At 32.0% G+C, this 27,208-nt stretch overlaps 1 protein-coding gene across 1 annotated transcript; it reads left to right on the plus strand.

Annotated features, from left to right (window-relative positions):
- The first annotated feature begins 835 nt into the window (after window positions 1-835).
- Window positions 836-5,981, plus strand: LOC139495887 (doublesex- and mab-3-related transcription factor A2-like). The gene is made up of 2 exons (XM_071284294.1): window positions 836-1,369; window positions 5,035-5,981. Exons 1-2 carry the CDS (start codon window positions 1,000-1,002, stop codon window positions 5,712-5,714), a joined length of 1,050 nt encoding a protein of 349 aa, XP_071140395.1. The 5' UTR covers window positions 836-999; the 3' UTR covers window positions 5,715-5,981.
- Window positions 5,982-27,208: the final 21,227 nt, after the last annotated feature.

Consider the following 27,208-nt stretch of genomic DNA (forward strand, 5'->3'; position numbering starts at 1 on the left):
AACTGTTTCCTTTAAAATTATACATTCTATTATATTGAATAGATATGAATTGCCAATAAAAGTTAAAACATACTTGGAATATTATATTTCAGCAGTAATTATATAATTGTCCACATAGCCATATACCGGGTTTTATAACAATTTAATAAGATATTTTTTTTAAAAATTAACCACTCTAGTAAGATTATTTTATACAATTTGTAAAATTCAGACTCTTTTATTTTTAAATTCTCTATTAATTCATCTTTTAAATACTTACAATGTGTTTGTATTGTACATGCAAAACTTGTTTTTGCCTTACTTTGCACCTTATCTGACAAGTTTAAATTTTTAAAAATTATGCAGTTGGTGTTCGTTTATATGTTGGTTTTTTTACATATGATATATTTCAATATCTCTTTAAAATTACTTGAATTATTTATCTAACAAATTTTCAATTATGGATAACAAATAATATAGAAAATCTTTCTAAAATTGAGTGGAGGAGAATTAAAGCTTCTTTTCTACAGAAATGCTTAAATTTCATTACTGTTATAAAAGCGTGAAAATTTTGCTAATAAATTTTAAACAAAATTGAACCAAAATTGTTTGTGTCGATTAAAAGGACTGAATAGATCGCAATAAGGCGATTAAGAAGTCAGATCGTCGTTTTTTGACTTGTCATTTTAACCAAACATTTAAGGACATAATTGTTTAAAAATCAAACATAGTTTTCGTTCGCTATTTTTCAATCAATGGGTTTGGTCTTAAAATATCTTAACCAATGAAATAGTTAAAGTTATTGAAAGAAAACGAACTAGCATATCATATTAACAAGAAAAAAGACGATATTTCTATATAGGGCGGTCCTTACTGGGCGGGTAATATTAGCAATAGGGAAAAATCAAATACCACAAGATTAAAGCATCAATTATCACTATATTTCTGGTCATTGTCCTTGCAACATACTACGGTAACATTTTTTAAAATCTACGCCGTCTTTTCTTAAAGTAAAAAAGGATGAGTTCTGACGAAGAAAAAGGTGATTCTGGAAATTCATTGTTTATGAGAGCATCAGATCGCTACCCTAGAACTCCAAAATGTGCAAGATGTCGTAATCATGGTGTTGTTTCCGCCTTGAAAGGACATAAACGATATTGCAGATGGCGGGACTGCGTTTGTGCAAAATGTACTTTAATTGCAGAACGACAGAGAGTAATGGCTGCTCAGGTGGCTTTAAGAAGACAGCAAGCTCAAGAAGAAAATGAAGCTAGGGAACTAGGAATGTTATACGGACCCACTGGACTGCTACAATTAAATCCAGAGACAGTTACTATGTTTCCTGATGCAAAGAAGTTCCAGTCACCTATCAGTACAGAAGAAACACCCGGTAGGTATTTTATAACGTTTTAAGCATAAACATAAAAGTATGTATGCACTGTAGTTTGAACACCCAGAGATCAATAAAAAAATAATAAAAAATATAAGATAAACATAAATGGTTAGCCTAACAGTATTTGTAGAAAAAAATATATAAGTAAATGTCACATAGAAAGTGCAATTTATATTAGATATCCGCTATCAAAAGTGCCTGTTCATTCCATTTATAATACAATGTCATAATTAAACAGAGCAAAACAATAAGGAAAAGTATACCTTATATAGTCTAGTATAATTTTATATAGTCATCTTTTTGTTCGGAAGAAACTGCTGGAAGTTTCTTTATTGTTTTGATTTTGTCAGGTTTTATTCACCTCCCCCTTTTTTAGTTTACCATCGAGTTTGACCTCCCCCTTTTTTTAGTTTACCATCGAGTTTGACCTCCCCCTTTTTTTGGTTACCATCGATTTTGATATTTTTGTTAATACTTTTTTACTTGCTTGTTTTTATGTTAAATAATTGGTAGTAAGCACAGAAAATAAACAGTCCTTTTAGTTTCAATTTACTTTGATTTCAACAAAAGTCTGAAACACTATTATAAAGACAAATTTTCATATTTTGGAATAACTATCTTTTGTTGAAAAGTTGTCTGTAGGAAGTAGAAACAATCCCCATAACATTGTTCAAAATTATATAATTCATATAAGAAAAAAATAAAGACGGTTAGGTGTCTGGTGCCGAAATTTAATTTGAAGAAAAATCTATTGTGTGTTTTATTTTATAGACATACTAAAACGGACATTTTATGTGAAATTTATGTTCCTTTCAAATAAAATTTAAAAAAAAGTTAAATATCGTGTTTACAAGATGTTGCAGTAAAATATGCCAATCAAAGCCTAAATCTGCTTCATATTGCATGATTTTATCCATGCAGTTATTATTATTATCTTGTTCATCGCATGTTTGCTTTCCAGATAAGATTGAGGTTGTGAATTTTTATAGGATATAATGATATTCCTATTTGTTTGAAGTATGAATACATTTTACATAAATATAACTCTTAATTATCCTGGAACTATTGTTTATAAGCGTTTTAAATAAAAGAAATAACTTTCTTCGTTAAAGTGTTCAAAATATAAGTGAACTTGACTATAAAGAAACAAAATAAAAGATGCATTTATCATATTACTGTACCTGAAGAATTTAATTTATTCATTGAGATACTAAAATCATTATTATATAAAGAAATTATCCGTAGTCGCTAATAACGCATATCTGCTAATTAGTAGATCCTTTAATAGTTAGTTTAAAAATACACGTCTTATTTTGTATACTAGTATCTTTTTTTCAAATATACAAATGCACTGAATATTATACTAGTAGATAAAAGTGTATAAGATTTTTCCATAAGTATGAATTGTTGCAAATAAATTATAGAAGTATAGAATGTAAACGAACTTACACACATAGATCTAAAGTTCCTAGTTTTGTCTATTTCTATACAAAATAGCAAAAGATCAACAACCTATAAGTCAATGTGTGTATGTATTTTAGATTATTTGCTTGTTGGTCTTTTGTGTTCCAGTAGTCTTGCCCATAGGACTTTGGCCGTTTTTTTTGTAGTTCTGTATCCTAGTCGACAGTACTGTCATTGGTCTCCTTTAAATAAGGGTTGACAGTTTTTCAACTTATATCTTTGGTTGTCATAAAAATATCACTTCATAGTCTGTTTTCCCTAATCGGATTGTACATTAACTATAATATAGTAAGGATAAATGGATTTTTTTTTCATTTTGCCGTCACTTTTGGGGTTAATACAGATGAAATAGTTACTATTGTTGAAAAAATTCACACTCACGATTTAAATTATTGGCGTTTAAACAGATAAAAAAATGTCTGCATGTACTTCTCAAAGATGAGTATTAAAATCGCTGCAGTGTTCTGAACAAACAAAACTCAAACGAACATAGTGTAATATATATGTCTGCTAAAAATCATTTACAATTGTTTATTACTTTTTCATGACCAAATTGATATTTTTCAATGTTAATCCTAATAACTTGATGTAATTGTATATTTTAAGCTTAAATTACAGAACGTATCACTTTATCAAAACGACTGCACAATTTCAGTGCATTAATTAACGCTTTAAGAAAAAAAAGTTTTAATTTGCTAACAGGTCACCGTAGGTCGCAAAAGTGATTTAAACTCTTTTTGTTTATCACCTTTGTTAGTGCAAAGATTTCCGCTTTGGCTATTCAGCAAACAAAACGCCGTATCTTATCGGTAAAAACCAATTCAAAAAGAAACAATTTATTTGTGAAATCATAATCAGATTGCTACAAAATTTCACAATATAGTAATAGAAGTCGCTGTCATGTCGAAGGCCATGAAGTAACTCAATAGTCTCCACTATAATGCCGTTGAAATGAGAAACCCTTTGGTTTCAAATTATATTATTGTATACCCTGTATATATTTCTATATTTCTGTTGCACTCATTAAAAGTATCAAATGTCATTTAAGGGTGAAAATGAAGTTTTTAACCGAATGACTAGGTTTAAATAGTTTATATTTTTTATACAGAGACGAACTGACTCTCTAACTGATCCACTTCGCTTGTTTTTAAAGTGAGAGTAAAAATTATATCTTTCTCAGTGCACATTCATTGTCCGTTCAGAAAATACATTTAATTAGAGATAACGCGATTTGTAACACTTTCTTTCACATTTTAACTTTATTTAAAGGAATTATTTGAACACCAGCCGTGAAGTAGTTGGCTTAAACATATCTTGATTTATCTGATCAACACCATTGTACGATTGTTTGAATGGGTTCATTTTTGTTCTTGTGCATTTTCTTTTCTGTTTGAACATATTTTAATTCTCTAAACAATATGTTCAAGAAAAAAATGGATATTGTCATTTTTTACAATGAACAAATGTTCCCCATTTAAAATACAAACCGGACAAGCTTTGAAGTTTTTATTTATTTTAACCAGCTCGTGGCGATGAAAGTTAATTAAAGCAAATAAAATTATAAATTCAAAACAGCCGATGATCATATTACAAAATGAATATATAGAATATGCATTTCACAAAAACAATCTTTTGAAGTTTTTTTTTTTAATTTTATTATTGTATCGACACTAGATTCAAACAATTTGCTGCATAATATTTTTAATAATTACAATTTTCGTCGAAAATATCCCTGATCATGAACATATTGGGGAAAAAAGTTAATTATAACTGTTGTGATATGAGTTTTCCTTAATTTTAAGATTTCTTTAATGCCTTAAATAGTATGATTTATGCCACACACATCGCTTTAGAAAGTGTTAAGTCATTGAAAATAATGATTCTAGACTCCATCAAATGTAAATATGATTAATGTTCATTGACAATGTATCAGATCGAGTAATTGTTGCCTTGTTATACCTAAATGAGGTAATTATGACGGAAATGGGTGGTTTTATTGGTTTAGTGTTACATTTTATTCGATTTTGAATGAAGAGGAGTGATACATGAAATTTGTTAATTGATTTAGAATTATATTATAACCATATCATAATCAGTTAAAAATTAATGAATTTAAGTTGATAGGTTGGCTATTTAAATTAGTAATGATAATGTTCGAAATGAAAGTATATTATATATTAAGAAATTGTATATTTCAGCTAAACGACAACGACTTGATAAAGACACAGAGCATTCTCCAGCAGGAAATTCTCCTTCGTCTTCTCCGGATATTAACGAATCATCACGATCATCACCCGGAAACTATCGACATTCTCCTGCATCTTCACCGAAATCATACGAAACACCAAGCCCAACAGCTGAGTCTGCATTTCGAAAATCAAATGAAGAAATTAACAATCTAAACTCACTAAATATGTTATGTCGTATATTTCCTCACATGAAACGTAGTGTTTTGCAGCTTATCTTACAAGGATGTGGCGGGAATATGGTACAATCAATTGAACAAGTATTGAGTAACCATTGTTCGGAACAAACTGACAGTGCGATACATGCACCAAATCCATTAATGTCGCCGTTGTCATCATCATTAGCCGGTACAAACTTTAAATCTGCATTTTCACCTATTTCAACGCTGGCTAACGCCGCATCTCTAAATGCCATGAGATATGCGTGGGGAGGAATAGGCGGTAGAGGTCTTGCATTAGCTATGCCATATCCACCAATGTTACCAGGCTTAAGTGTCGGTGCTAATTATTCAAGCTTTGAAGGACTTTCAAGCAATGGTACAAAGCCATTCCATTATAGCATGTATCCTTGCTGTCCAACAAAACCATTTCCTCAATCATCAACAGACAAATCAAACTGTCTTACCGATTAAACAGTATATTTAACATGGTGCTGTCAATGCTTTCACTCCACAGAATAATGGTGCAATAACTGAATGCTCAAATATGTACAGAAACGGTTTTGAATGGTGGGATGTTGTTATGGTTAAGCTATATACATGTATATATATTGTTTGTCACGTCACGTTAATATGTGTATACATCACAAAATGTGTGTTCCAGTTATTTGTTGCATATAGCTTTGTCACAGATATTGTAGTTATGTAGATATTTGTTGCCAATTAAATTATTTTTCTGAATTTTATCCTTTTTTGGTGATTGTACAAAATATGATAATATATATGTATTTGAAATAATACTCAGTTACTATATCAAAGTTTGTTCATGACCAGTAAAAATAAAAAATCGAACGCAAACACTAAAATACACATGCATCTTGATTCATTGGAGATTAAAGCTAATATAGATCTCTTGACGCTCGAAATAAGCTACAATAATGTGTTATTTATAACACTGCACTTTGCAGAAATTTTACCTGAAATCTTAATGAATATAAGATGCTTCGGCAGGATAGATTTACCATTTCAAAAGTATAATTTGAGACCCTAATTATCACTTAACACTCTTTCTACTTGGCACCTGTACCAAATAAATTAGCTGTCAGCATATCTTTACCCCAACATATTTTTTCTGAAGCTAAACAAAATTTTAGATATATCTGTTTAAATGAAACCATAAAGTGCTTTGGTATTATTATTATAAAAAGCCGACATCTATTCGCCAGAGACCAAAGGATGGGGATATATACCATTATAGGTCATTATACGGCGTTTAATAATGAGCAAAACCCATTCCGGGTCAAAGAATATCGATGCAATAGTATAAACTTGATACTGATCTATGGTGTTGATACTGCTGTTGATAGATAGCATTAAATCAAATCATAGACTGCAAGGTACTTCAATGATATGATATTTTTAATCTAAGACAAGATATGACTTAACAACAAAAATAAGTATTTCAAAAAACAAAAAAACAAACTGAAAAGCAAAATAACAAAAAATACTGAACTGCAATGAAAATTCAAAAACGGAAAGTCCTTTATCAAATGGCAAAATCAAAAGTTCAAACACGTCCAACAAATGGAAAACAACTATCATTTTACTGACTTGGTACAGACATTTCCTTATGTAGAAAATGGTGGATTAAACCTTGTTTTATAGCTAGCTAAACCTCTCGCGTATGTGACAGTCGTATAGAATTCCATTATATTGACAACAATGTGTGAGCAAAACAAATAAACATAATATATAAAAACGTGAAAAATTGGGGAACAGAGGTCAACATTGTTATATAATCCTAATCACTTTAAAATCAAATACAGTGTACCTGTTTTAATCAAGAAACACAGAATGACATAAAGACAAAGTACAAAGCCAAAACTGAAAGACAAGAACTTAAAAACGACCATAGCACAATAACAAAATGACAGATATATAAAAAGCGATCTATGTCATAAGTATATAATCAAATATGGATAAGCGATAAAAGTTAATAAGATACAAGGGCCAAAAAGTGGAACTTTAACACGAAATTAAGATTATCAAAAACATCAGTAACAAGAATCAATACTTGAAGACCATCATGTATTATTTGTGAAGTTGATACGGAATACATATCAACAAGACTTGTTATCTTCCAAAGAACTTTTTTGAAACAGGACGAGATATTATTTGATGAGTTTATTGACAGCCATTGGTTCGATGCCACTGCTGGTGTAGTTTTTATTCCCCTAGGGTATCACAAGCCCAGTAATCAGCAAGTCTGTGTTGGCATGCATTATAATTGATATAGTCATAATTACAAATTAACTGGTTACAAAACTTTACATAGTATGAAATTCAAAACAGTGTAGCTGTGGCCATTGATTGACCCATCAAAATCATCCATTGACTGGGACAATTTACGTGAACGTTTGTCTGTAACAACCACTGTTCATGACGTACCTACGATAGACATTTAAACTGTGGGGTCAACAAAGGTTTCTTAACGCCTTTAATTATAAAATAATTCGAAAAATTAATCAGGAATAACCTTTGTGTTTTGATTTATATAATTGATATAAATCAAAATATCGTGTTATTTCTGATTAATTTTTCGAATTACTTTATTTAGGTGTTGAGAACCTTTGGTGACCCCATAGTTTAAGTGTCTTTAAAAAGTACATAGTGAGCATTGGTCGTTACATACAAACGTTCACCTAAATTGTCCCAGTCAATGAATGATTTTAATGTGTCAATCAATGGCCACAGCTACACTGTTTTGAATTTCATACTATTTAAAATACTGAGGCTTTTCTACCCCCAGAATAGATTACCTTAGCTGTATATGGCATAACTTTAGGGAATTATTTGTCCCCAATGCTCTTCAACTTCGTATTTTATTTGGCCTTTTTAACTTTTTTTATTCGAGCAACACCGATGAGCCTTTTGTCGAAGATACGCGCATCCGTTGTAAATACAAAATGTATTCCCGGTTTCTATAATGAGTTTATTTGACATGGCCTTGCACATCAACTTTCTGCTCGGAAATTGATAACAACACTGTGACAACGCAGATAACACTGTGAACAAGAATAAACTGAATTAAATTTGAGGTAAACTAACTTTGTTCAAAATGACAAGGTAGTAAAAACAAAGACCCTCAAACGTGTAAAATATAAAATGATAAGCCTAGCAAATCTACATAGATGCGCTTTATGATTGCCCTTTTCCTATCCGACTATGCAGTTCATTTGATCATCGCCAAAATCAGACAATTGTCAAGATTTAGAATGGAAGCATTGAAATCTTTAATGGATCATGGTTATTTTCTTTAATCTCTTGGTAATAGGTAATTATTGCACATTTTTATCTATCCCATAATCCGATTTTCTAGACCAACATCAAGTTTAACCTAAATAGAAATAGATGTCAATTGTTACCGTCCAAAGGAAAGACAACTAAATGTAAATCAGATAATTTTGATCTGAGCGTCACCGATGAGTCTTATGTAGACGAAACGCGCGTCTGGCGGATTAAATTTTAATCCTTGTACCTTTGATAACTATTAAAACACAATCTGATGAACGAACAGAAAAAGACTAAAGCAATATACAGAGAAGAAGATATTTGTTCATAAAAGGTTGACACATACATCCTTCTATATTCAAATTGTACATATGGAAATCCACTATACAACATTACTATAATTTTGTTGTTTTCTTAATGAATGTTGTGTATCGACACTAATCTAAACATAAGAAAACATTCTAGCACAAACAAACACTGGGACAAAACAGCCCGGATCCTATGAAACTATAATGCAAAGATGTTCACTTGAAAATCGGATGCTATCCCAACAAAATTGAACAATTTAATTCGATTTGGAGTTATTTACTGTATTTTACAATCGGGGCTTTAACTGTAGAATGGATAACATTATCATTGAACTTCCTCTAGTTCCACTACTCAAATTTTGTCTTTTTACCGAATGACTTTTTTTAACACACACATCTCATGAATCTAAAATGAGGGATATCAAATATACATCCAGATCTTCTTTAAACATAGACTTACACTCATAAATCAACAGTGAATGTGTTTGAATGACAAACCTTACACCACATTTGATTGCAATGCCAGCCCCATTCCAACTACATCATCAAAGGGATAATGTATCTCTACTTCGATACGATATTCAAGTGCTTGTGGTTCCTCTCAGGATATTCTTGGGGGAGTTTAATGGAAAAGCTATCTCTTCAGAGTTTACGAATGCCATCTTGATTTCATTGAATGTAGAATATCACGGTTGACCATGTCAGTATTTTGAATAATACCAGCACTTGATAATAAAGACAAATGTCATCATCAAAGCATATATGGATAAAACGGATTTATTGATGACCGCCCGGGCATTTTCAGGACAGGATCAAGCTAACACTTACTTATTCCATGTAGAATCTGTATATCTAGACGAAAGCTGGTAGGAAATTTTGACAGGGCAATATTTATTTGAGAGGGACAGAAATTGTACAACAGGCCACCTACGGACTTTAATCTGGCGTCCTTTTTGCTCAAATAGTATTCCTTATTAGGGGCTAGCTGAAACTTACCTCCGAGTGCGGGATTGTTCTCGCTGCGTTAAAGACTGTTTGTCGTATTTTACCGTTACCCATTACATTTTCGTTTGGGCAGCCTTTTGTATGATGAAAAAAATATATAATCTGTTTCTTACAGGGATACTTATTAAATTAACCTTTGCCGAATTATCTCTATGATGTTTTACTCGTAATGAATGTGATGGCAGTGAAAATACCTTATAAAGGGGACATTTTGGTTAAATTCGCGGTAGGCATTTCACCACAAAATATACGCACCCTTTTTATTTTAGATTTACATATATCGATTCCGAAAAAAAACACCTCATGATGTACCTTAAAATTAAATCTGATATTTTTTATTCATTAAGTGATCAAATGTATGTGAGTATTATGTAATACTATTATATCTTGTAACATCGATAGCACTTCAGTGTCATGTGATGAATGGATCCGGGAAAGAAAAAGATCATCAACCAAGATCGTTAACATATTCACCACAGCTGTGGATCTTATCAAACTAAATACGAATATTAAATGCATGTTTCTTTTGAAGTAACATGCTAGTAAATAGATTATCAATTGAGATTTATGTGACATGTTATAAGCAGTTATATGATTTCGAACAATAAGGATCTATTTGGTCAACTACTAAATGCATTCTAAATGACCACTTAGGACAGTAAAGCCAAATCTCCACCAGTATATTTTTTCTTTGAAAGGCATTATGAATTTTAAAGTAATATCCATCTCCATGACCAGTAATTATCAAAATGATAAAACATAAGATTATCATCTGTACATCTAATGACCTTGGATGTCCTTGAGGTAGGAAATCTCATGGTCTGCTCATGTGCACACAGGAATCTTGTCATCTTTAAAACAAATCATAAATTTGGTAATTCGTTATTGATTAACAACGTTCAATCTAATTCTTAATATAAAATTATCAGATTCAGATTTAATATTTTTGCATCATTTGCAACTGTACCATGTGACAGCATGTAATTGTATGTAATAATGTTTGAATTGATGCGTACGTGCAAATGAATAAAAAAAAAGAATCATGTATTAATGAGTGTTTGTTATAAAAGATAAACATACATAATAATTTCAAAGCGTCTGAATCTTGTACAAATGAAAATAAGATGAAAATGTGTATTTTCTTGTTCCTTAAAACGAGAAACTATGTCTCAATATTTGTGTTTGAAGAATTATAATCAACGTTATTTTTTAAATAAAACTCCGCTATCAATTTCATGACGCAAACGTGGTAATTTTAAAAGTTACAATGAAAAGGTACATTTGATACCTGTAAAATTATTAAAATTATTGAATAGACTGTTGAAAGGAGATGTTTAGTAATAAATAATCGTAAGTAAACGGGAAAATGACATAGCAGAATTTGTATCTCTCCCACATGAAATTAATTTTGTAATTATTATATGTGCCTAAACTTACTAATTGTTTTATAATTATAGACATTATCATTCCCTGTCGAGATAGATAGTCTCTTTAATGTGGATTCGACTTCCTTTACCATTGAACAGAAGTGAATAAATTGCATAATTTCCTTATATATGTTACAGACTCCACAGTACTAGTTAAAAGTTGTTAAAAGACTAAATGTATCGGATTTTTTAATTATCAATACCATATGAGCTAACATAAATTATGTTGTATGCTCTCAAAATACAAATAAACTCATCACATATACCAGGATTAAAATTAAGTATATGCACCGCGCGTTTCGTCTACAAAAGACTCATCAGTGACGCTCGAATAAAAAAAGTACGAAGTTAAAGAGCTTTGAGGACCAAAAATTCCGAAAAGGTTTGCCAAATACAGCTAAGGTAATCTATTTCTGAGGTAAAAAAAAAACTTTAGTATTTTAAACAATTCAAATTCAAACAGTTAATTTATAATTATGACCATATCAATGATTCATGTCAACACAGAAGTGCTGACTACTGGGCTTGTGATACCCTCGGGGAATTAAAACTCCACCAGCAGTGGCATCGACCCAGTGGTTTAAATTGACTTATCACAGACACCAGGATTACAATTAAGTATCAACATATTTGTATATTGAATATTTATAATGATATAACACTTCCTCAATTCCATGCGTCCGAATCACTTTACTATATTTACTTTCGCCAGGAATGCTTAAACCAAAACATTTTATAAACCCGGGATGTTTTATCGCACGACTCGTGAAGTACAAGCTATATGACATGGCAAAGGTATTTAAACATAGCCAAATAAATCTACGGTCAACTTTGCTTGAACCTTATACGGACTGTGTGATAACGACTGTCATATTCCTGATTTGGTACAGGTCATTTAAAAACAAAAATGGTGGGTTAAAATCTATTAACAAATAACATAAGTTATGCACACAAAACTGAACAGAAAACATCACCTGTCTTGCAAAATTGATACATCGATTCACGACATTGAGGTTGATATAGTTATCAAAGGTACCAGGCTTATAATTGAATACGTCAGACGCGCGTTTCGTCTACATAAGTCATCAGTGACACTCAAATCAAAATAGTAAGAAAGCCAAACAACTACAAAGTTGAAGAGCATTGATGACCCAGAATTCCATAAAGTTGTGCAAAATACGGCTAAGGTTATCTATATCTGGTATAAGAAAATCCTTAGTATTTCATGACATGACATTTCTTCGCTCGAGACAATAACATTATCATATTTAAAAAGCGAGGCACGTGATGTCACAACAGAAAACTTAAAGGAAAACGCTACTTTATAATTGAATTTCGACCAATAAAGTGATGAAATCAATAAAACCACACGTTAAATATTTAATAAAAAAAATCGTGAGTAAAATTCGGGTGAGAATCTTAGAAACATGGATAACATTAATTTTGTAGACTTAATATAAACGTATGATACTTATTTCAACACTCGAGAGACGTTTTCATAGTCCTAGTTTTCAAACTTATTTTTTATGGTAAGATTTTTTTACTGATTTTTGATTTGCATGGCGGGTGGTGGATGCAAACTGAACTCATTTAAACTGTCGACGCACCATTTTGAGTAGTACCGATTTCTTTATGTTTCTGTATGCTCTTGGTGAATGTATTTAAAGGAAGCTTACGATTGTTTTCATCGATTAAGTACTGTTGCATCTAATGACCAATTAGAACGCACGTCTTAAAAGACCGAAACGTTGGATAAACTAAATAGATAAAATAGATAAAAACTGATGTACCCCTAATTTAACAATTTTACCTATTATGTCTGTTTTGTTCACGCATCGTTGTACATAAAATGGATTTGATGCGACTGTCATACAAGTGAGAGGTTTAGCGCTATAAAACAAGGTTAAATCCACCATTAAAAAATGCCTGTACTAAGTCAGGAATATGAGAGTTGTTGTCCATTATTTTGATGTATCTAACATTTAAAAATGCCTGTATTAAGTCAGGAATATGAGAGTTGTCCATTATTTTGATGTTTTTAATATTTGATAAGGGACTTTCCGTTTTGAATTTTCCTCAGAAGTCGGTATTGTTGTGATTTCACTTTTTGATGTTATAACAATAAACCAAACGGAAGCTGACTCTTTCATTTGGATATTGACGAAAACAAATCAGTTTAAACAAAACAATATTTACAAAATCTATCTCCCCTCCCCATTTTAAATAGTCATATCGAAGCAGTTATAATAATACCAACTACCAATGAAATAATTTGTAAATCACCGTTTGCTAGTTTTACAAAATATCTTGAGCACTAAGCATTTGTCATATTTTCTATTACAGTTTTCGATATTTAAGAACATTATTAACATGTTAACACAACGTTCTGATTAATCAAGGGGACTAGTTAATTGATCGAACATAATATTATTTACAAATTCAAAATTCAAAATTAATACATTAAGGACAGTTCATGTGAAATAGCGATTCAGTTGAATTAGTAATGTCAGGTGATGGTTTCATAACAAGAAATACTAATAGTAGATACAAAAATGCATTTGTAAGGATAATAACTCTTTGCCTTTATAATGCTACCCTGTCGCAGTTATTGCATCAAGAACTTGTGCCGTGAGCAGAAGTTATCAGCGGTCATAATGTCTGTTGAGATGCAACGGTTGCTTTCATATTTTGTTGACAAAAAAGCAGGAGACGTGAGATGAGAATAGAAGATGCTTCAATCGGATGGTATGTGATGTTGTATTTCACGGAACATTTAACCTATTTCACTTTTGAAAGTTTGTAAAGATGTCGTAAACTGTACAACAAATGCAACACTTTAAACGTATGAACACAAGAGTGCATTTCTTTTGTATGAAACTGTTTTTAGAATATTTTAACAAAGTTGGTTTGAAGCAGTTATCATTATATGAACTTATTTTTAAATGTTTTTATCAGTGATTATATTTCAGTTCGTTTAATCAAGTAAATTGAAAGAAAAATGGTTTTATTTCATAACCCAAAAGAAATAGTGTCTGTTTTAGATGCTTATTTCAGTCGCATATAAATTTATCAACAATTTTCAAATTATTTGAACATTCCCAGTTTCACAAATAATCTAGCGTCTCTTTGGAGATTATTACTCCGTCCTTATGACTCGTGTCTTTCTGTATAAAGCGTGTGGACATTGGTTTTAATCATTAAAATTGGTTGGGATTATGTTTACAAAAAGAACTAATTATTAAAGGCACCGATGTGGAAACCTATATGTTTATTTGTTAAATTTAATGGCACGAATAACTACATTTTTATTTTTTATTTTTCATTTTCTGGCATTTTGGCCGATATCGGGGCTAGTGGACTCCTTGTCCGTAGCATATTATTTACCAAGTATTCATGGCTTCATAATAGAGATGTCAACGAGTACTCGATTACTTTCAAAATGATACTCGACTAATCGGTTTCCTGTTATAATGTTGCTTTCTTAAGTTTAAACAAAACAAAAAATGTTTATTAAGGGCGCTTCCCGGGATATTATTATATTAATCAAAATTAATAAAAATTAAAACACAATTCGAATGTTTGCGTTAAACTGTCATTTAAAATTTCTCCAAACAGAAGTACGTGTATGATATATGAACACGATCATTTTTTCAAGGCTCAGACTTTTAGCTAATCTAAGCCCCTCCCACATCTCTGTACCGTGACGTCAGAGCATACATTTTCATCAGCAGGACTGTTAGTTACCTATTTAATTTAAGAAATCGATACGTCCCGGAAAAATAAGAACAATTTTGTTGCACCATGAATCGACCCTCTGCAAATAATTAATGGCATCCAATCATCACCCCTTTGTTGATAATTAAATGTGTTTTTTACGGTTCTCAAATACTGTTGTTCGAGTAATACTTTTTCTATAGATAATGATTAATTACTTGATTAGATTATTACCAGTTTACATAATTAGTACAAGTAGTAAATGAGCTATTAATTATGGTATTAAATTCCTTCAACCATTTTTTAGTCCTTGGTAATAATGTTGAGAATTTTACGATCATACGACAACGAACCACAATACAGAACATGTGTATAATTTTGTGATTCCCTTTTATGTAAATTTTTTACCGAGCGAGTACTCGAGTATCGCTCGGTAAATCCAACGAGTAATCGATTAGTAAATCTTCACCGAGTTGACATCCCTTCTTCATAATGATATGATATATTCATACCTTTCTTAAATTCTACATTGATAGATTTAGAAATTATAAAGAAATATAACGTTCTAACTTTCTCAGATCAAGTTGACCTAAGGTGGATTTGGCTTTTCTCTTTTTGTTCCTTTGGGTATATCTTATAAATTATATATTATATTATTATTCTAGGTGGCGTTAATCAGATGTGGTTACTAAAAATATCCAAAGATCTTTTAAAGTACATACACTCAAGGTCTCTTTCATGTTGCAATAGTATTAAGACATTTGACTTTTCTACACTTTACACAAAAATTCCTAATCCAAACTGAAAGACAAATTGAAAGGGTTGGTATTGTTTGGTTTCATAAAAAAGAATGACCAACGTAGATTATCTTGTTTTAGGGAGGGATAAATCCTACTTTTTAAAAAATCACTCTGATTAAAACAAAACATCCTCTAAAACTGACATTATAAGATGCTTGATTTCTTGATTGACACCATATTTGTTACGTTTGGAGGTCGTGTTTTTCAACAAACCATCGACAGTCTCATGGGAAACAAATATGCCCCTCTTCTTGCCAATTTGTTCCTTTATTCTTATGAGGTTGACTTCATACAGGCACTTCTTTGAAACAAAGATTAGAAATTAGCAGTATCCTTTTAATTTACTTTCCGCTATAAAGATGATGTTTTTTCACTAAATAATTCAAAATCTGGTGACTTTGTTGAACGCATCTATGCCTTCGAACTAGAGATAAAGGATACAACAGATACAGTTAAGTCTGCCTCATATCTTGAATTACATCAAGAAATTGACAATAAAGGTCGGGTGAAAACAAACCTTTACGACAAAAGATTTGATATCAGCTTCCCAATTGTGAACTTATCATTTATATGTAGCAATATTTCAGCATCGCCTGCATACGGAATATGTATCTCCCAATAGATACAATATTCCCGGGGTTGTATTTCCTATTATAATGTTCTTGATAGAGGGATGCTGCTCACAAGAAAGCTATCAAACCAAGAGTTCTAAACGGTGAAATTGCAATCATTGCTTCGTAAATTTTACGGACGACATCACGAGTTGGATGACCATTATGGAATATCCGTTTAACAATTGATATCGGATATGTTCCTTATATCGTAACTACAATCACGTTCCCTTTTCACGAAACGGACCTACCGAATTAGACTATTTTCCGGGTCTGTAATAACATGTGAAACACGACGGATGCCACATGTGGAGCAGGATTTCCGTACCCTTCTGGATCACCTGAGATCACCCCAAGATTTTGGTAGGGTTTGTAATGCTTAGTCTTTAGTTTTCTATAATGTTGTGTCTTGTATAATATTGTTTGTCTGCTATTAGTCTTTTTCTTTTTTAGCCATGGCGCTGTCAGTTTATTTTTGATCTATGAGTTTTAATGTCCCAGTGGTATCTCTCTTCCCTCTCTCTTCTTGTAAATATGTTTCCCTCGGTTTTACTTTGTTACCGGTTTACTACTGTTGCCTTTATTTAAAGTATAAAATTGAGAAAGGAAATGGGGAATGTGTCAAAGCGACAACAACCCGACCATAGAGCAGACAACAGCCGCAGGCCACCAGTGGGTCTTCAATGTAGCGAGAATTCCCGCACCCGTAGGTGTTCTTCAGCTGGCCCCTAAAAATATGCGTACTAGTACAGTGATAATGGACGTCATACTAAACTCCGAATTATACACAGAAACTAGAATTAAAAATCATTTGTTTTCATCATATGAATATCAGGCACAATCCCTCCCGTTAGGGGTTCGGTATCATACTATCATAAAATATATGAGAAGAACATAACCCGTGTCATGCCAATAACTGTTAGTAAATGTTTTGACAAGTTTGTGATATCGAAAACCCTGGTGTAATAATTTTTCAGTAATACATAAGTTTCTCTCGCTAAAATCTAATATGTACTAAACTCCGAATTATACACAGAAACTAGAATTAAAAATCAAACAAGACTAACAAAGGCCAGAGGCTCCTGACTTGGGACAGGCGCAAAATTGCGGCGGGGTTAAACATGTTTATGAGATCTCAACCCTCCCGCTATACCTCTAGCCAATGTAGAAAAGTAAACGCATAGCAATACGCACATTAAAATTCAGTTCAAGCGAAGTCCGAGTCCGATGTCAAAAGATGTAACAAAAGAAAATAAATAAAATGACAATAATACATAAATAACAACAGACTACTAGCAGTTAACTGACATGCCAGCTCCAGACCCCAATTAAACTGACTGAAAGATACACGAGCGAATCGTACAAGTTGAGATATATAAACACCATAAGATGGTGACAAAGGAACGTCACCATCTAAAAATGGATAATTAATGATAGGAAATGAAAAATCATCTCTTTTATCATAAATTTTTGTATTAAGCTTCCCGTTAATGATATAGATATCAAGATCGAGGAAAGGGCAGTGGTCATTGTTAGTATTAGCTTTATTTAAAGTAAGTTCACATAAAGTAAGTTATTCGATTAACATTTAGAATCTACTTTTAATCTAATATTGCATAGACCTATATCTCAATGTGCAACCTCCATCGTTCAAGGCTTAATTTGTCATACTTTAAACGAAACGCTAACTCAAAAATTGGGAAATGCCAATCAACGTTATGCAACTTTATGTATATCTGATTGTATGAGCATCAGGCTTAATCATTTCAAATTTAGACACTCCAAATTGTTTTTGAGACATAAAAAGTGAAAGAAGTATCATCGTAGTAAACATTTTCAATTCGAAAAGATAAAAAAAACTGGTTTTTTTTTTTAATTTTTCAATCTGAAGCTAAAACAACTGCCGTAGTAGATAAGGTTTATTGGATTCAAATGTCAAGCTTAGCCAGGAATACTCACAGACAATCCTTATAATGCCTGGGACAAACCTCAACGTACATTTGTAGGGTACTATGGAAAAGACCTTCGAACATCAACTTAAACTACCCGGTTAACCGGTTATTCGATCGAACGATTATCTGAGTAACCGGTTAGGCAACACTGTACGTTTTGACAACACTAATTTATACAATACAAAAGAGAATGTAACCTCGGAATATGTCAAAGACCAATGAGCAGAAAACAGATCAAGGTCACTAATGGGGCTTCAACGAATCGCGAAAATCCTACACTCGAAGGCCGGCTTCAGCTGGCTCCTTAACAATAAAGTATATTACATTCAGCGAAATGGACGCCACACAGATATCTCTATTATTTGAGTTGGATTTCTATTTATTGTAACTATAAGTTAGTTATGCTGATACGTCTGGGTAAAAAAGGTAGTTGATACAATGAGAGAATCGATAATCACAAACAGGGAAAAACAACTGTTCACAAAACACTACACATAAAACTAAAGATTGAGCAACTCTAATACCACCAAACACTGGGTAAAATGTTAATATCAGTTTTGAAGTACCTTTAACCTAAAAGATCCTCACAGCCAATTATCTTTGTGACGAGGAAATAATAAAAGGATAATGTACTAATTTCAGATGTAATTTGCAGAAGTAATGAAGCTGAAAACAACTTTTGATATTAGGATCAATGAACATGTTTATTTGAATTGACTAATGTGTGCAATGAAACATTATAATTCAATTAAGTGATTTTCTGTTTTTTTTCAATTGCATAAAATCTTGACCGAAAATTTAACTTGGCCTTAATGCCCTTCTTTATGACCTCCTACTTTCATATAGTGCAGGCACTGACCAGTGCTAAATAAAAGTGTGTTATGTGTTAAAAATATAATTTCAGTAATTTCAATGAATTTGGAAGCTTTCATATCAGTGTAGAAGCTAAATTAATGTATATGTATTGTTTTTATCTTTTATTTATAACGATTGAGAAGATACCGAGGAGGAAATCAAACGCAACAAGTCAAAGAAAGATAAACAGATTCATATCCTAGAAATGGATAGACAGATTCAAATCCAGTCATAAATCAAAGATAGATATACAGATTGATTTCCAGCCATAAATCAAAGATTGATAAACGAATTGATATCCAGCCATGTTTCAAAAATAAGTATACAGTTTAAAATCCAGCAATAAGTTGAAGATGGATACATAAATTGATATCCAACAATACATCAATGATAGATATATAGATTGATATCCAGACATAAGACAAAGATAGACATACATATTGACATCCAGCAATACGTTAAAGATGGATGTACATATAAATATTCAGCCATCGGTCATACTAAGTAGATAGAAATACAGAGTGATATTCTAGTGGGAGATATTATGTACATAATTGTGCAAATATTGATACAAGAATGAAATTTGGCATATGGGTGGATTAAATGATATTAAAAAAATCAGCTGCTGGCCATAAAAAGATGGCCACCGCTCATTTTTCAAATGGCGTCATATCCAATTGGTCACATTTCGTAAATCTTTTGAAAGCTGTGTAATAAGTATAATCCAATGTAAGTTTTGATAAAACTTAAATTACAGCAGCATGCTTATCATGGACAAGAAAACTCGGCAAGAAACTTGAACAATTCCGTTTTGTTGTCATCTTCACAAAGAAAACTACTTTAAACCCTTGGCGTTCTACCAGAACCAACAACTTTCAAACTAGCACCAGTACTTTGCCTTTTGTTTTCGTTCCAGCCTTTAAATAATGAATTTAGTAAACATCAAATCGATGTCTACTCTTGGATACTTATCGAAGGAAGATTTTATGTAAGGCAGTTTGATATCATTTTTATAATCATCAAATATGAGCTTACTATGAAGAGTTACAATATATTAACCATTGCTGCCACACCAACGATAAATACGTCAGAATTATGATCAGTTAATGGCAAATCGCAGAATGTTTCAAGTATACCCATTTGCTGCGATTTAATACCTCATCCTGACACAAAGACGGAGGGGCACGGAGGAAACGTTCTTTTTCATCTGGTTAAAAAAGCATATTCTCTTCGTTTCATATTTGCTTCAAAAGATCATACTGTTTGGACCCAATATCTTGGAGTTTATATACATATCTTACCTACTTCTGAATCAACAATTTCCTTAAAAGAGTTCATTTTGTACAAATCTGACGAGTCCTCTAGAAATGGACTCAAACCACTGAATCTTTCAAATTCATCTACCAGTCTACTGACTTCTGCTCCAGCTACCATCCATCGTGTCGAAAGGATCTTTGATTAAACGTATGGTACCAACATCGCCGTTCACGACTCATTATTCTGTGTTTGTGCCTGATCATTTGTTATATAAGAAATCAACTTGCTGGTCTTACGTACAGTAAAAATTACCATTTACAAATTGTATTGCAACCTGTGGGTGATGTTTGTGAAGGGAATCCATATCTTGAATAATTTACACGGTCAAGACCAAGATTGGTATCATGCTTGATATGGACTGTTTGTAAAGTACAATATCTGACTCGTGATATGAGCGTACTACTGAAGGCACATGAAGTTCGTAATTAATAATTCAACGTCAGAAATTAAACTATGGTCGATATGACTCTCTTTCCTTACACCCGTTGATCACATACTTGAACGTCACAGAGCCATGAACTATATGTTCTGTGTTTACGCTTTCATAACAACTAGCATTATCATTTCAAGCAAACCACATGCAGTTATCTGATGCGCGTGTCCATTCTGACGTACATTTGAACATTTGACCATTGTAGGTGTTGAAATATCGGCTTCAGTTAGGGCACATGTCCATCCACTATCACGCAATATCTCACTCAGAATTTTAAAACAAGCCATGGACATTCCACTAAACATGACAATAAACAAATCTGGCCATTCCAACTGAAATTGCTTAGCCAATACCAAAGGGTTTATCTGCAGCTATAATTGATGTTTGCCCGATATTTAGAAACTTAACCACCTTTTTCACCTTATTCATCGAATGCTTGACCATTGCAACTGAAAGTGCTTGTTTTAAACAGTGGCGTCAAAGAAGTAACACTTTATATTCGAACAGAAGAGCCTAGATGCTTAGAGGAATGAATGACGACCAAGATATGTTTAAAAAATTCAAATCTTCATCTGTTAGAAGAACTACGATTTCCATCATTGTGCACCTGTAGTGCGTGAAATTCGTTATTTATTTATAAATAGTTTGCGCATGCGCGAAATTGTTTAACGCATGTGTATCATAACCTTACAAAACGTCATCAAACAAATTCATAACATTATTAATAAACAGCTGCGCCATGAGCGCATGATACGCCCGACGTCTTGTGTGGAAGTTTTATGCAATAATCATAAATAGTTTCTGAGAAAATTTTAAGCAATAACCGTATATTGTTTTTGAGACACGGCGGGACATGTTAAACCCCCAACCCTGTTTTTTTTTAACAACAAACTAAATATCACTAAAATAAAATTTTGAATCAAAACCAAAAAGTATACAGATCTTTAGATTAATATAACAAAGAAGTGTGTAAAGTTTTAAGCAATAATCATAAATTATTTTTGAGATACGGCGCGACATGATGTAAAAAAAACCTCCCCTGTTTAACAAAATACTCAATAACTCCGAAATAAAGTTTTGAATCATCACTAAAAAGTATACAGATCTTTAGATAATATAACAAAGAAGTGTGTAAAGTTTTAAGCAATAATCATAAATTGTTTTTGAGATACGGCACAACATGTAAAAAAAACCTCCCCCTTTTTTACAAAATCAATAACTCAAAAATGAAATTTTGAATCATTACCAAAAAGTATACAGATCTTTAGATTAATATAACAAAGACATGTGTAAAGTTTTAAGCAATAATCATAAATCGTTTTTGAGATATGGAGCGACATGTAAAAAAAACCTCCCCCTTTTTTACAAAATACTCAATAACTAAAAAATAAAATTTTGAATCATCACCAAAAAGTATACAGATATTAAGATTAATATAACTAAGAAGTGTTTAAAGTTTTAAGCCATAATCAAGAATCGTTTTTGAGATACGGTGCGACATGTGAAAAAAACACACCCCTGTTTTAGTTACAAAGTGCCGTAACTCAAAAAGTTTTAATCTTATTTTCACCAAAAAGTATACAGATCATTTGACCATCATAAGAAACAACTATGTTAAGTTTCATGAAATTTGGATAAGTCGTTCTCAAGTTACGGTGCGAAGTGTTTACGCCGGACAGACAGACGGCCGGACAGACAGACAGACGGACGGACGGACGGACGGACGGACGGACACCGGACATTTGTATACCAAAATACGTCCCGTCAAAATTTTGACGGGCGTATAAAAACTCAAAAGCGCTAAGCATGTAATAAATAGCGCAAATGTTTGTGTATGAATTTTGTAACATTTTCACGCATGCACAAACCCATAACATGTCAAATAGTCAGATGTAAAGAAGGAATCCACCAAACCTGATATTTTTTTTTACTTCAAGAAGGTCAAAGAAAACGTTTTCCAGAAAAATAAGTATTTCAATCTTGAAAAAACAGCCATTTTAGAAAAGGTGGTGGCCATCTTGAAAAAATGAAATTTTCTTATGTCCAGCAGTTTTTTCTTAAGATGTATATAATAATGATGCTTCGTGCTAATTTTTATGCTTGTATCATCATTTGCACAATTCCCTTGATTTTGCTTGCTTATATCTTCGACTATTCTGCTATAAGTCAAAGATGGATATACAAATTGATATTCAGTCATAAATCAAAGATAGATGGACAGATTGATATTAAACCGTAAGTCAACGATAGATACACTTTGATATCCAATCATTTGTCAAAGATTGGTATACAAATTGATATCAAGCCATAGGTCAAAGATAGGTATTAGTAAATAGATAGTATTATTATCTAATTACCAACACAATTTTATATTAATACTATTGTAATTTTCATTGCTATTTAATACATGAAATATCATTATTACAAACCTAATCTTGAAATATATCCTATTTTTAGAAATTTACCTGTGGCGTGTGACATACAGTGCGTGGTTTGGCTGTGCTGTTTTTATGTGCTGACCTAGGTTGTTTTACGTTTTCGTTTTTATTCTGTAGTTAGTCACCACTTCGGTGTTGACATGTTTATCAATTATATTGTCATTTTTATAAATTTACTGTTTGCTAAAGTACAAATTATTCTAAATACTAAGGATTTTCTTATCCCAGGCAGATAACCTTAACCGTATTTGGCACATTTTTTTGAAATTTTGGGTCTTCAATGCTCTTCATCTTTGTTTGGCTTTCTTTACCTGAGTGTCACTGATGAGTCTTATGTAGACGAAACACGCGTTAAATTATAAGCCTGGTACCTGTTATAAATATTAGCATGTCGTAATGTTCTATTAAAATGTTTATTTGTAAATTTCTCTATCCTGAATGTTCTTTCATTTATTTGTATTTAGTCCTGTCCTTAAATGTTGTCATTTTAGTGTTATATTTAACATTGCCATAAAAGCGGGAAGTTTGGCTAGCAGGAAAAGGGTAATTGTTATCTTATAGTTCTTTTCTGTGTGTATGTCATTGTCGTTTGTTTTTTTTTTTGTTGTTGCACTTAATGTTTCTGTTGTTTCGTTGTTTTTCCCTTATATTTGATATGTTTCCCTCAGTTTTATTTGTAACCCAGAATTGTTTTCTCTCAATCGATTTATGACTTTCGAACAGCGGTATACTACTGTTGCCTTTATTTATATAGATTGTAATCCAGCAATAGGTCTAAGATTGGTATACAGATTGATATCCAGCCATAATTAAAAGATAGATATAAAGATTAATATCCAGCCATCAGTCAAAGATGGATATTCAGATTAATATCCAGCCATCAGTCAAAGATGGATATTCAGATTAATATCCAGCCATCAGTCAAAGATAAATATAAAGATTAATATCCAGCCATCAGTCAAAGATAGATATAAAGATTAATATCCAGCCATTAGTCAACGAATGATATTCAGATAACTATCTAGCCATCAGTCAAAGATGGATATTTAGATTAATATCCAGCCATCAGTCAAAGATGGATATTCAGATTAATATCAAGCCATCAGTCAAAGATGGATATTCAGATTAATATCCAGTCATCAGTCAAAGATGGATATTCAGATTAATATCCAGCCATCAGTCAAAGATGGATATTAAGATAAATAACCAGCCATCAGTCAAAGATGGATATTCAGATTAATATCCAGCCATCAGTCAAAGATGGATATTCAGATTAATATCCAGCCATCAGTCAAAGATAGATATTCAGATTAATATCCAGTCATCAGTCAAAGATAGATATAAAGATTAATATCCAGCCATCAGTCAAAGATAGATATAAAGATTAATATCCAGCCATCAGTCAAAGATGGATATTCAGATTAATATCCAGCAAGCAGTCAAAGATGGATATTCAGATTAATATCCAGCCATCAGTCAAAGATGGATATTCAGATTAATATCCAACCATCAGTCAAAGATAAATATAAAGATTAATATCCAGCCATCAGTCAAAGAAAGATATAAAGATAAATATCCAGCCATCAGTCAAAGATTGATATTCAGATTAATATCTAGCCATCAGTCAAAGATGGATATTCAGATTAATATCCAGCCATCAGTCAAGGATGGATATTCAGATTAATATCAAACCATCAGTCAAAGATGGATAATCAGATTAATATCCAGTCATCAGTTAAAGATGGATATTCAGATAAATATCCAGCCATCAGTCAAAGATGGATATTCAGATAAATATCCAGCCATCAGTCAAAGATGGATATTCAGATTAATATCCAGCCATCAGTCAAAGATAGATATACAGATTAATATCCAGCCATCAGTCAAAGATAGATATAAAGATTAATATCCAGCCATCAGTCAAAGATAGATATTCAGATTAATATCCAGCAAGCAGTCAAAGATGGATATTCAGATTAATATCCAGCCATCAGTCAAAGATGGATATTCAGATTAATATCCAGCCATCAGTCAAAGATAAATATAAAGATTAATATCCAGCCATCAGTCAAAGATAAATATAAAGATTAATATCCAGCCATCAGTCAAAGATTGATATTCAGATTAATATCCAGCCATCAGTCAAAGATGGATATTCAGATTAATATCCAGCCATCAGTCAAAGATGGATATTCAGATTAATATCAAGCCATCAGTCAAAGATGGATATTCAGATTAATATCCAGTCATCAGTCAAAGATGGATATTCATATTAATATCCATCCATCAGTCAAAGATGGATATTCAGATTAATATCCAGCCATCAGTTACAGATAGATATTCAGATAAATATCCAGCCATCAGTCAAAGATGGATATTTAGATTAATATCCAGCCATCAGTCAAAGATGGATATTCAGATTAATATCCAACCATCAGTCAAAGATAGATATAAAGATTAATATCCAGCCATCAGTCAAAGATAGATATTCAGATTAATATCCAGCCATCAGTCAAAGATAGATATAAAGATTAATATCCAGCCATCAGTCAAAGATAGATATTCAGATTAATATCCAGCCAGTAGTCAAAGATAGATACATATAGTGATATCCAGTTATAAGTCAGATAGAAATACAAATTGATATCCAGCTATATGTCAAGGATACTAGACATACAGATTCATATACAGCTAAATATGTTCAAGATATATATACAGATTCATATACAGCTGAAGTCACATTTTTGTTTAGGGTTCCAGTTAGACCGACTCCGGGTGTTGGATTTAGTTGCTGTGTTGAAGACTCATTGGCAGTCGTGGGCTGTTTCCTGCTTTCAAGTTGTCAAAAAACTACTTTTTTTCACACATTGCAAAACATGCAAAGTTTTAATGTAAATCACTCGTACTGTTTCAATGTATGATACATAAGTATTGATATATGCAGCATATATGCTATTTGATAAGTTACTACGGGAATACGTATATAAAACTGAATAAGACGAATTTTGATGTCTTGTATCTTTTTTAATTATGATGCCAGACATGAAGCAAGAAGAGTTTCATATAAATAAAGGCAACAGTAGTATACCGCCGTTCAAAACTCATAAATCCATGGACAAAAAACAAAATCGGAGTTACAAACTAAAACTTAGGGAAACGCATTAAATATAAGAGGAGAACAACGACACAACATTAAAATGTAACACACACAGAAACGGACTAAGCATTAGACAAAATCCTATGAGAATAACAAATACAACATCAAAACCAAATACATGAATTTGGGATAGATAAGTACCGTGACACGTCTTATAGTCATGTGAATGCACACTCAAAAATAAGAGAAAACAAACGACACAACGGAAACACAACGTTAAAATGTAACACACGCAGAAAGGAACTATAATATAAAAATGGCCATTTTCCTGATTTGGTACAGGATATTTTTAAATGAAAAAATGGTGGGTTAAAAGTGAGATCACATATGAAATTCAATTACAATATAGAAAAAATGAAACATCTTTAAGAATATAAAAAAAAACAATATGCAAGATAATATGCTCAGGATATTCATTTATAGGTTCATGCTTACGTTTTCCAGTAAAACACAACCAAAAATCTTATTTCAAATATATAAATAACTGCAGTTTTATTATGCAAAGAGAAATAGACTTACAGCACATCTCCCCAAAAATCCAAATTAATAAATCAACGGTTTTCTGTTTGTGTGTGTTTGATTAATGAAGTGAATAAAACCTGAAGATAAATATATATCAAAAAGTATATTTTCCCACGAAAACATGCGGGCATTACAATA

The sequence above is a fragment of the Mytilus edulis genome, chromosome 1 (genome assembly GCF_963676685.1).
Source record: "Mytilus edulis chromosome 1, xbMytEdul2.2, whole genome shotgun sequence".
In the NCBI taxonomy this organism is placed as follows: Eukaryota; Metazoa; Mollusca; class Bivalvia; order Mytilida; family Mytilidae; genus Mytilus; species Mytilus edulis.

Coding starts and splice junctions, on each gene's coding strand:
- LOC139495887 (XM_071284294.1), top strand. CDS start 1,000: ATGAGTTCTGACGAAGAAAAAGGTGATTCTGGAAATTCATTGTTTATG. Junction 1,370..5,034: donor CAGTACAGAAGAAACACCCG/GTAGGTATTTTA, acceptor TGTATATTTCAG/CTAAACGACAACGACTTGAT.